At 45.1% G+C, this 12,257-nt stretch overlaps 1 protein-coding gene across 1 annotated transcript in view; it reads left to right on the top strand.

The window, feature by feature from the left end:
- Positions 1 to 12,257, top strand: part of ILKAP (ILK associated serine/threonine phosphatase) — a 32,367-nt gene that overhangs the window by 8,630 nt on the left and 11,480 nt on the right. The window contains exons 4-9 of the mRNA XM_017875555.1: positions 3,673 to 3,792; positions 5,398 to 5,524; positions 8,137 to 8,243; positions 9,932 to 10,025; positions 10,307 to 10,394; positions 11,842 to 11,963. Of these exons, the coding sequence (XP_017731044.1) occupies positions 3,673 to 3,792; positions 5,398 to 5,524; positions 8,137 to 8,243; positions 9,932 to 10,025; positions 10,307 to 10,394; positions 11,842 to 11,963 (658 nt within the window). The remainder of the gene's footprint in view (positions 1 to 3,672; positions 3,793 to 5,397; positions 5,525 to 8,136; positions 8,244 to 9,931; positions 10,026 to 10,306; positions 10,395 to 11,841; positions 11,964 to 12,257) is intronic.

Here is a 12,257-nt window from a genome sequence, read left to right as displayed (position 1 = left end):
AAAAAAAAAAAAAAAAAAAAAAAAAATTCTCAATCTTCAGGGCTGTAGACCCATACCAAAAAATTGCAGCATCCTCACGCTCACAGTGTAGCCTGAAACCTTCCCAATAAAGATAGTACCCTTAATTGTAATGAAAGTTAGGATGTTCTGGCTGGGCGTGGTGGCCCATGCCTATAATCCCAGCACTTTGGGAGGCCAAGGCGGGTAGATCACTTGAGGTCAGGAGTTCAAGACCAGTCCAGCCAACATGGCGAAACCCCGTCTCTACTAAAAATACAAAAATTAGCTGAGCATGGTGGCACGTGCCTGTAGTCCCAGCTACTCAGGAGGCTGAGGCAGGAGAGTCGCTTGAACCCGGGAGGCGGAGGTTGCAGTAAGCTGAGATCACGCCATTGCACTCCAGCCTGAGTGACAGAGCAACACTCTGTCTCCAAAAAAAAAAAGGAAGTTAATATGTTTAAAGAAGGCTGTTAAGGGATTTAATAAAAGAAATGAAGATACAGCATAGCGGTCTCTTATCTACAGGACAAAAGACAATAAAGTAGTAACAATTTAGAAGATTTGCATAACACGATTAGCAAGCTTGATTTTTTGGATATATAATCTTGGGTCTAGTGTTTTAGATTTCTTGAGAAGATAACACATTCTTTTTTGTTTTTTCTTGAGACGGAGTCTCGCACTCTCACCCAGGCTGGAGTGCAGTGGTGCAGTCTCAGCTCACTGCAACCTCCACCTCCCGGGTTTAAAGTGATTCTCCTGCCTCAAGCCTCCTGAGTAGCTGGGACTATAGGCATGCGCCACCATGCCCGGCTCATTTTTGTATTTTTAGTAGAGATGAGATTTCACCATATTGGCCAGGCTGGTCTCGAACTCCTGACTTCGTGATCTGCCCGCCTTGGCCTCCCAAAGTACTGAGATTATAGGCGTGAGCCACTGCACCCTGCCGATAACACATTCTTTTTTCTTTTCTTTTCTTTTTTTTTTTTTTTTTTGAGATGGAATCTCGCTCAGCCGCCCAGGCTGGAGTGCTGTGGCACAATCTCAGCTCACTGCAAGCTCCGCCTCCCGGGTTCATGCCATTCTGCCGCCTCAGCCTCCTGAGTAGCTGGGACTATGGGCGCCTGCCACCATGCCCAGCTAATTTTTTTTGTGTTTTTAGTAGAGATGGGGTTTCACCGTGTTAGCCAGGATGGTTTCCATCTCCTAACCTCGTGATCTGCCTGCCTCGGCCTCCCGAAGTGCTGGGATTACGGGTGTGAGCCACCTTGCCTGGCCCAATAACACATTCTTAAGCAGGCAGGAACCACTTAAAAAAGTTAATTATGTACTAAGCCATAAAATAAGCCTCAATAATCTGTTTTTTGTACAGACTACATTCTCTGACTACAGTGTAATTTGCTTAGAAGTCAATAACAAAGCTGCAAGGTGTCTTTGAAATTTTATTATTTCCTTTTCTTTTTTTTTTTTTTTTTGAGATGGAGTATCACTCTGTTGGCAGGCTGGAGTACAATGTCACGATCTCGGCTCACTGCAACCTCTACCTCCCGGGTTCAAGTTCCTATCCCAGCCTCCCGAGTAGCTGGGACTACAGGTGCATGCCATCACACCCAGCTAATTTTTGTATTTTTAGTAGAGACGGGATTTCACTATGTTGGCCAGGATGGTCTCAATCTCTTGACCTCATGATCCGCCTGCCTCTGCCTCCCAAAGTGCCGGGATGACAGGCATGAGCCACTGCGCCTGGCCTTTTTCTTTTTCTTTTTTTTCTTTTTTTTTTTGAGATGGAGGCTCGCTCTGTCTCCTAGGCTGGAGCGCAGTGGTGAGATCTCATCTCACTGCAGCCTCTGCCTCCTGGGTTCCAGTGAGTCTCATGCCTCAGCCTCCTGAGTAGCTGGGATTACAGGCACTACCACACCCGGCTAATTGTTTGTATTTTCAGTAGAGACCGGGTTTCGCCATGTTGGTCAGGCTCGTCTTGAACTTCTGACCTTAGATGATTTGCCCGTCTCAGCCTCCCAAAGTGCTGGGATGACAGGCGTGAGTCACCACACCTGGCCATCTGTTTTGGAATTTTAAAGGAAGATAGTTTCACATCCATTTGGGGAAAACTGGAACCCACATAGTAAGCCACAGGACACTAATGGGGACCTTTGGGAGAGATACTGTTGGAAACATCTGTGTTGCATTATGCAGGGTGCATATGTGTATCATGTTACACTGTTGCAGAAATAGGTCCTTGTGCAAGTAATTTACTCTTCTTGAGGGCAGGAACATTTTCATTACCTTTTCCTCAGCACTAAGAAATGTCTGACACAAGGAGTTCGAGACCAGCCTGCCCAACATTGTGAAACCTCATCTCCACTAAAAATAGAAAAATTAGCTGGGTGTGATGGTGCACGCCTGTAGGCTGAGGCAGGAGAATCGCTTGAACCCGGGAGGTGGAGGTTGTAGTGAGCTGAGGTTGCGTCACTGCACTCCAGCCTGGGCGATAGAGTAGACTCCGTCTCAAAAAAAAAAAGACACCTTGTGTTTACAAAAAAATTAAAAAATTATCTGGGTGTGGTGGTTCCTGCTTTCAGTCCCAGCTGCTCAGGAGGCTGAGGCAGGAGGATCACTTGAACACAGGAGTTGGAGGCTGCAGTAAACTATGATCATGCCGTTGCGATCTAGTCTGTGTGACAGAATGAGACCCTGTCTCAAAAACAAAAAGAAATGTCTGGCAAAGAGTAGGTTGAGTAAGTACGTAAGTACTTGCATCCTTTTTTTTTTTTTTTTTAAGAGAAGCGTCTCACTACTTTGCCCAGGCAGGTCTCAAATGCCTGGGCTAAAGTGATCCTCCTGCCTCAGTCTCTGGAAGTAGCTGTGACTACAGGCATGTGCCACTGCGTCTGGCTATTGCATACTTAAATGCAGATAACATATCAAGTCATTTATTAGGACAACAGCTGCCCTTAGTGGAGATTGATGTGTTAGGCACTGTAACAAATGCTCTTCTTACCTGTGCTCACCTGTTTTCAAACGTCCCTCTGAGATGACAGTATTCTTACCATGTTACGCATAGGTGAAGACAGCTGAGACTGAAACGTTAAGTTGCACACCTTTTTGAAACTTGACTTTTCTCATTTCAAACACATATGCACTGCAGATTCCCTTAGCTCTGGCTTTGAGTACAGATTCATCCTTTTGCTAGTGGGAACAGCTGTGGCAGCCCTATTTTGCCTTGAAAGGATGTATTACAGTTCTTAAAGGCTGCCATTTACCTCATTTTGAGTCCTTTTGGGTACTACTTTTTGGACCTTGTTTAGGGTATGTTAGTTTGCTTACAGATTTTGTAAGTGTTTTTTTTAACACTAAGAGCCTGTGGATATAAAAACATGTATATGCTACAGGCCAAAAAAATATATATGTATTTTTACCACTGGGAAAAGTCTTTTACAAACTCCTTCAGCAGGGTCAGTTTGACTCAGGGCCTAGATCTTTCTGTTCTCTCACTGTGGGGGCCTGCCCCACCCCCGCACCACCATGAAGACACAACTCCTGGGTCCGCCTGCCTCTGCCAGACCTTGCTTGAAATGACCTTGTGTTTGAGTGCTAGGATGAAGCCCAGTCTGCTAGTGACTTTTTCCAACAGTCTACAGCTGTGTTTCTGTCCGGCTTTTACTTTATTTCCAGGTTCTCTTGCCCCGTCAATATCCCAGATGGTAAAGAATGAAGGGAAAGGAGCAAAGAGAAAAACCTCCGAGGAAGAGAAGAATGGCAGTGAAGAGCTTGTGGAAAAGAAAGTTTGTAAAGGTTTTCAGACAGTTTGAAAACAAATGTATTAGACTTCATATTTTAAAACAACCCAGAGCAAAACCAGTTTCAGCTTTCTAATAATATTTTCTTTTTATGTCTGTATTTAAGAAATGAGTAGGGTTCCCTTTTTGCAAATGAATTTCCAAGTTTCTCTGTGCTTTCTCCTACTTTTCATGTACATCTATCTCTGATCCTACCTTTGATCAGATAGGAAACCTACATTTGTATTTGTTCCTCAAGAGTTAAAAAATACAGGTGGTTTTTTTTCTTAGTCTTCTGCAGTGAATGGTTAGTTTTTGACCACCTAGTGTCTCTCTGACTTCCGATCTTTGTTCGCAGTTTGTCGATTAGTGCCTTGAATTACGTGATTTAGCTTTGTAGGCAGCTCCCCTAAGCCTGGAAAAAGCCGTTGAAATTTGTAGTCAGTTGTGTAACTTGTCAAAGTTAATGGGGAAGGAAACGAAAAGTATTAACTAAAGAGAATAAATACTTCAGTTGTGGTACTAAAGTATTCTTGAACTGTGGAATTTTCTTTCTTTCTTTTTTGAGACGGAGTCTCACTCTATCACCTGGCCTGGAGTGCAAGTGGTGCGATCTCTGCTCACTGCAAGTGCTACCTCCTGCCTCCTGGGTTCACGCCATACTCCTGCCTCAGCCTTCCCGAGTAGCTGGGACTACAGGCACCCACCACCACACCCGGCTAATTTTTTGTATTTTTAGTAGAGATGGGGTTTCACCATGTTAGCCAGGATGGTCTCGATCTCCTGACCTCATGATCTGCCCACCTTGGCCTCCCAAAGTGCCGGGGTTACAGGCGTGAGCCACCGCGCCCGGCCCGAGCCGTGAGATTTTCATTGACAGCGTTGTCCTTTGCCATAAATTATCTCAGTGAAAGCTGTACGATGCAGGCAGAGGTATGTGAAAAAACCCACTTGTAGCTTTGCTGGGAAGATGTCATCTTCAGTTTAGCTTGTCACTTCCCAGAGGACAGCTCTTCACAGTGTTTATTATTTGGCATTAGTTATCAGAAAATGAGCTTAAATGAGCCTAACCATTAAATGTAAGTAGATCTCTGCCTGCATTGGAATCTTTTATCTTTTTCTTCCTCAGTTGAAGTAAAAGCAACCAGTCTTAAACTGTTCAAATTCTTCACCAGCCTTGAGCTTGGAAATACGTATTTTCAGGGCATCTTACAGGGCTTTTGACAAACTCTGCTGACTTGCGTTTGTCCTTATTCAATTATCACAAGACTAATTTGCACGTGATCCTTTCCCCTGATTTGAATCTCACTTCTCTGGGATGGCAGCACATCCCTTGCCCTGGTGCTTTGACTTATACCCTAGACAGAATTGTTTTGTGCTCACTGACTCCTCTTTCGTGTCCCTGTGCAACCTCTTAGAGCTCACCCTGTCCAACAGTGCTCTGATTTTAGTTACAGATTTGCAGCTGGGAAGATGCCTTAAGGGGTATTGCTTATTTGTTTGCACCATTAGGATATTGTTGAGTCAGACAGTCATAATTCCCTCTCATTTGCTCTGGGACTAGGGTTTCCAGAGGGTTGGGCACAGTTTTGTATTGGCTTTTTTGTTCTCTTTTCCTTAGCCTCTTCGGTGATCTTTGGTCTGAAGGGCTATGTGGCTGAGCGGAAGGGTGAGAGGGAGGAGATGCAGGATGCCCACGTCATCCTGAACGACATCACCGAGGAGTGTAGGCCCCCATCGTCCCTCATGTGAGTCTCATGTGGTAGGAAGCCCAGCCGGCATTAACATCTCCTGGGTTCTGACTGGCATTTTGGACTGGCTAGTATGTATTTACTAGAAAGACTAACACATCACTTGATTGTACATCAGCGATTCTCAGCTGGGGTTGATTTTGCTCCCCGCCCAGGGGACATTTGTCAGTGGGTACATTTTTGTCACAATGCGGGAGGGAGTTGTTACTGGTGTCTGGGGGTAGAGACTAGGGGTGCTGCTGAGCATCTTAGCAGCGCAGGGCAGCCCCACAACAGAGTACTGTTCAGCCTGGGATGTCAGTAGTGTCGCGGTTGAGCAGCTGAGCGGGAGACGACGCTCCGTGGCAGGGCTCTGCAGCGTGTGTTACTCCTTACCAGCAACTGAGCAGCTTCTGGCAGAGAATATTTTTATTCCATGACCTAGAAGATAAGAGTTGGAAGCCACTAATTAAAATATGCATGGTGATCAAGGAGAGCTAGTACAGATAATCAGGGCCCAGGAAGAACAAAAGTCAAAATGATGTCAAGGAAATGACAGACAATGAAAAATTAGCTGCAACTATACAAACTAAAATGAAGCCTTCTGGATAAGCTCTTGGGCCTGGAGAAAAAGAAACCAGAAGGTAGGACATGAAGTTGGCTGTTAACATACATTAAAGTACGTATTTAATAATATATATTACACAGGTTACATGATTCAGAATTACATAATAAATATATTACGTACATTTATTGACACCAGTTGGTCATTAACATACAGTGTGCTGGACTCATTTGGGCTGATGGCGTTTGTCCTGTAGATGAGGTCTACTCATGAGGTGATGGCTGCTGCAGAGCAGCTGATCATATGTAGAGGGGACGGTATACACACCCTTTGAGACAAGGTCTTGCTGTTTCGCTCAGGCTGGAGTACAGTGGCACAGTTCCGACTCACTGTAGGCTTGACTCCTAGGCTCAAGCAATCCTCCCACCTCAGTGTCCTGAGTAGCTGGGACCATAGGCATGTGCCACCACATAGCCAGCTAATTTTTTGAAATTTTTTATAGAGACAGTGTCTCCTTAAGTTGCTCAGGCTTGTCTCAAACTCCTGGGCTCAAGCCATCCTCCCACCTTGGCCTCCCAAAGTGCTGGGATTACTCGCATGAGCCACCATACCCAGCCTGGGATTTGCATTAAAACCAGGAAAGGGACCTCTGGAGCCCAAGAAGGCAGATCCTTTGAGTGTAAATTTAATTGGGAACACTAAATCATGCCTCGCAAATAACAGGCAGTAAGATAACAGCTCTGAGTTATAAACCAGATGAGGTTTTTTTCTCATGGCTCAGGATGTCCTAAATTGAAAAGGAATTCCAAAAAATTTGAAAGAAAAGCAGCTCTCTAGAATAAATGTCATTTCTCATAGGCATTTTTTTTTTCTTGAAATAGTTTATTCGATGTCTTTTATTCCATATATGAGGGTTTTCTGGCAAAACTTGAAAGGGGAATAGGAATAAGAGTAGCAAGAGGTTTTTAAAATGAGATATTTAAAATTTATTTGAGTAACAATTCTGTAATATCCTCGCTGCTCTTACACAATCACGTGCTGAATGACATCATCAAGTCAGTGATGGACTGCATATATGATGGTGCTCCCATAAGATTACAAATTTTGTAGAGATGGGGTCTCACTGTGTTGCCCAGGCTGGTCTTGAACTCCTGGCCTCAAGTGATCCTCCTGCCTTGGCCATCTCCCAAAGTGTTGGGATTAATAGATGTGAGCTGCCGTGTTCGGCCATAATACCACGTTTACTGTACCTTTTCTATGTTAAGGTATGCTTAAATACACAAATACTACCGTTGTGTTACAACTGCCTATGGTATTTTGTGCAGTAGCGTGCTGTACAGTTTAGCCTAGGAGCAATAGGCTCTGCCATGTATGTAGCTTAGGTGTGTAGTAAGCTACACTCTCAGTTTGTGTAAATATGTTCTATGATGTTCACACAACAAAATCACTTAACAGCACATTTTTGTTAAGTGATGCATAACTGTTTTTGACTTTTTTCGATAAATGACTTGATTGTTTTTTGTGTGTTTTTTTTTTTTTTTTTTTTTTTGGACGGAGTCTTGCTCTGTCACCCAGGCTGAAATGTAGTGGTGCAATCTCGGCTCACTGCAAGCTCCGCCTACCGTGTACACACGATTCTCCTGCCTCAGCCTCCCGAGTAGCTGGGACTACAGGCGCCTGCCACCACGCCTGGCTAATTTTTTTATATTTTTAGTAGAGACAGGGTTTCACCATGTTAGCCAGGATGGTCTTAATCTCCTGACCTCGTGATCCGCCCGCCTCAGCCTCCCAAAGTGCTGGGATTACAGGCGTGAGCCACCACACCTGGCCCACACACAAGTATTTTTTTTTTTTAAAAAAAGATAAAATGCTATGAAAGTTACTTAAATGTTTGTCTCAGTTAAAGCCTTTTTTCCCCCATTCATAACAGTGTGACTGGTGTCTTACCAATGTGACTTCCTCTGACTTATTAATGTTCACTCTTTGAGATGAAATTTAAAAGCTTTAATGGAAAAGTGTGTTTTTTGCTGTGAGAATTTGATTAACTCTCAATTCATTATTTCAGTACTCGGGTTTCATATTTTGCTGTTTTTGATGGACATGGAGGAATTCGAGCCTCAAAATTTGCCGCACAGAATTTGCATCAGAACTTAATCAGAAAATTTCCTAAAGGTGAGACTGAGAACGAAATCAGTTGATACTCATTTTGGTTATTGCTGTTTGGATGGCTGTATGAAGCAGTCAGATGTGTCATGTTGGCTTTAGCAGAGAATCATTGATGAGTCTTAAAAGAGTGGTGCTGAAGCGGCCGGGCGCGGTGGTTCAAGCCTGTAATCCCAGCACTTTGGGAGGCTGAGACGGGCAGATCACGAGGTCAGGAGATCGAGACCATCCTGGCTAACACAATGAAACCCTGTCTCTAATAAAAATACACAAAAAACTAGCTGGGCGAAGTGGCGGGCGCCTGTAGTCCCAGCTACTTGGGAGGCTGAGGCAGGAGAATGGCGTAAACCCAGGAGGCGGAGCTTGCAGTGAGCTGAGATCCGGCCACTGCACTCCAGCCTGGGTGACAGAGCGAGACTCCATCTCAAAAAAAAAAAAAGAGTGGTGCTGAGGAGTGGACTCCAAGGCTTCCAGGCATAGCGGCCGTGCGGGGTGACTTCGGGTGGCACTTCTTATGATTCGGAGTGATAGGCACCTTTTGTGAATTGTCTTTGGGTTCAGTTAGTGTCTTGCCTTTATTGGAAAACTAGTAAAACCAACTTCAAATGGTACTGTGTTATATGTGAGGAAACAGAGATTGTTCTGGCTGGGCACGGTGGCTCACACAGCACTTTGGGAGGCCAAGGCCAGAAGATACCTCAAGCCCAGGAGTTTGAGACCGGCCTGGCAACATAGGGAGACTCCATCTCTACAAAAAAATAAAAAAAAAACAAAAACTAACTGGACATGGTGGTATGCACCTGTGGTCCCTGCTGCTCAGGAGGCTGTGGTGGGAGGATTGTCTGAGCCCCAGGAGGTTGAGGCTGCGGCGAACCACAATTGTACCATTGCACTCCAGCCTGGGTGACAGAGTGATACCCAGTCTCAGAAAAAAAAAAATTTTTTTTAAAGAAATAGGGATTGTTCTTAATCATGCTTAAAAATCAATTGATGTGGCCGGGCGCGGTGGCTCAAGCCTGTAATCCCAGCACTTTGGGAGGCCGAGACGGGCGGATCACGAGGTCAGGAGATCAAGACCATCCTGGCTAACACGGTGAAACCCCGTCTCTACTAAAAAATACAAAAAACTAGCCGGGCGAGGTGGCGGGCGCCTGTAGTCCCAGCTACTCGGGAGGCTGAGTCAGGAGAATTGTGTAAACCCGGGAGGCGGAGCTTGCAGTGAGCTGAGATCCGGCCACTGCACTGCAGCCTGGGCCACAGAGTGAGACTCCGTCTCAAAAAAAAAAAAAAAAAATCAGTTGATGTGCAGAAATTACAAAAACAAAATGGCCAGCCCTGGTGACTCAGGCCTATAATCCCAGCATTTGGGAGGCTGAGGCGGGTGGAACACGAGGTCAGGAGTTCGAGACCAGCCTGGCCAATGTGGTGAAACCCCGTCTCTACTAAAGATACAAAAATTAGGCTGGTGTGGTCGCGCATGCCTATATTCCCAGTTACTCGGGAGGCTAAGGCAGAAGAAGTGCTTGAACCTGGGAGGCAGAGGTTGCGGTGAGCTTAGATCGCGCCACTGTATTCCAGCCTGGTGACAGAACAAGACTCCGTCTCAAAAAAACACAAAAAACAAAACAAAATTACAGTGGGAGGAGGATAATCTTCCCTCCTTGAGAGATTGTTTTCTTTTGGCCCTTTTGTAACAGGAGATGTAATCAGTGTAGAGAAAACCGTGAAGAGATGCCTTTTGGACACTTTCAAGCATACGGATGAAGAGTTCCTTAAACAAGCTTCCAGCCAGTAAGTATAACTTGATGAAGAAGTTTGAGTGGACTGTTGGCGGTGTTTTCCTAAATGCATTTCAGTCTTCTGATGTGGTTTAACACTATTGCTCGCTGTCTGAAAAGTGCCTAGCACTCAGTAAGCCCTTATAACCATTAAATCTATCTAAAAGAGAAAAAAAGCAAGTATCAAGGAAATGGTCCATTTTGAAATATAAGATACTTCCCATTCAACTCTGGAAATTAGTCCCAAAGTGCTAGGCTGTTGGTGGTGACTGTGTTTCTGATGTTTCCCCCCAGGAAGCCTGCCTGGAAAGATGGGTCCACTGCCACGTGTGTTCTGGCTGTAGACAACATTCTTTATATTGCCAACCTCGGAGATAGTCGGGTATGTGGCTCTGGAGCCACCCACTTAGATGACAATATGTTGTATGGGGAAAAGACTTTAGCAAGTACTTGTTGAATAAGATTAAAATGATGATGTCTGGTTGAAACCTTTCTTCTCCCGGGGTTGCTGCAGAGTGTTCTGCTGCAGTTCAACTTCTGGGTAAGGGAACAGCAGCCCAGCTAGAGGCCATTTGTTCTCTGGGGAGACTTAACGCCCTGTGATAGACTTGTGCTTTCAAACCCAGATCCTGTCTTTTTTGTTTCTTTTTTCCTCCCGTGGTTTGTGTGTGTGATGCTGTGGATCAGAATGTAATCAGTATGTAAGTAGCCTAGATCTTCTTTTATTTCATTTCTCTGACCTTAGACAGTAATGAATGAAAAGCTTTAACTCCTGCCTCTCAAAGTTACTGTGATTTCAGAGTAACTCGAAAGCTGTAGCTAGAAAATAACAGATGAGGTGCCATGCATCCCCTGAGCCCAGTCCCCAGCTGAGGGAGAAAGCCCAGGGTGGTGTTCCCTCTGGTGACGGTCATGGGGATGCTGTAAAGCCTAGAGGGTGCTGCTGTGGAAAGCTGGATGCAGACCCTGCCGCCTCTGTGTCAGGACCATACGTTCCGTTGCATTGCCACTTTTTCAACCGCCTTCCTTGCTCCTTCAGCTGTCACAGGAACCAAGTGACTCTGTCCACACTTAAGCAGCATCTTTAGACCCCTCCCCCTGATACTTTTAGGGAGATGATTCATCAAATACTAAGTGCTAGGGGTATAGCAGGGACTGTAACAGATTACAGCCCCTGCCTGGTGGAGTTTATATTCTGGTGACCCTGTAGTAGACTGGCCCTAGCCCACATGTGTTTCGACAACATGACTTCAGAAATAGCAAGAGGAAAATTGGCAAAAAATAAAAAAAATAAAGACTTAGGAGTCAGACTCAAATTTGAATCCTGGCTGTGCTCTGTGACTTTATTGCATTACTTATTCTTCATGCCTCAGTAAAACAGATACGATGAGCCTGGCAGGGGTAAGAACACCTGGAGGCACTGGTGTGGATGGCCTGCCTGGCACTCGGCCAGCATGCACAACGCTTGCCCTCCTCTTTGCCTTCCATAGGCTCATGGACATGTCTCTGGCCTTGTAGACTCCAGGCCAAAAGGGACCTTGATACTTGTTGAATGCTTCCTTTCATGTCACAAATGTGACAGCAGCCAGAGTGAACACTTGGCTGTAGTTATTCAGCAGAGTTTGCACCAGAGTTGATATCAAAACCAGGGGCGACCCTCTCCCTAACTGTTGTGTCTTTGACACTTCTTTGCTGCTTGATTCTCTGAACTTAGGTTTATCAGCAAGAGGCTGAATGTGAAACTCCATTGTTAACTGTTTTCTTCAACTGATACCTTTAGATGCTGGGCCCACTGAATTTCATGACTGTTATAATCTCCATCTTCCCAGGCAATCTTGTGTCGTTATAATGAGGAGAGTCAAAAACATGCAGCCTTAAGCCTCAGCAAAGAGCATAATCCAACTCAGTATGAAGAGCGGATGAGGATACAGAAGGCTGGAGGAAACGTCAGGTAACCAGGGGACTGAGAGGAGCTCATGGGAAGGAGGGCTGTTGGCTATAAAAGGATCCTAAGACCTTGAAGGAGTAGAACTTTCCCTGTTAGGCAGTCTTCAATGTGACGAGGCTCTGTCTGAGATCTAACACTGGTGACGTAGGTGGATGACTGTTGTAGATTTCACATGTGTCCAAGTGGAAGGACTCTTGCCTCCCTACATTTGCAAAAGAACAAATTCATATTTACCGTTCACAGTGTTTTCTGTGCCTATGGGGTTTCTTAAATACTGTCATTTGTCGTGGTGTCTGG

This window comes from Rhinopithecus bieti, unplaced genomic scaffold (assembly GCF_001698545.2).
Source record: "Rhinopithecus bieti isolate Rb0 unplaced genomic scaffold, ASM169854v2 scaffold_7884, whole genome shotgun sequence".
Classification (NCBI taxonomy): Eukaryota; Metazoa; Chordata; class Mammalia; order Primates; family Cercopithecidae; genus Rhinopithecus; species Rhinopithecus bieti.
The sequence above is the reverse complement of the archived record's forward strand: the minus strand, read 5'-3'. Positions and strand labels throughout refer to the sequence as shown.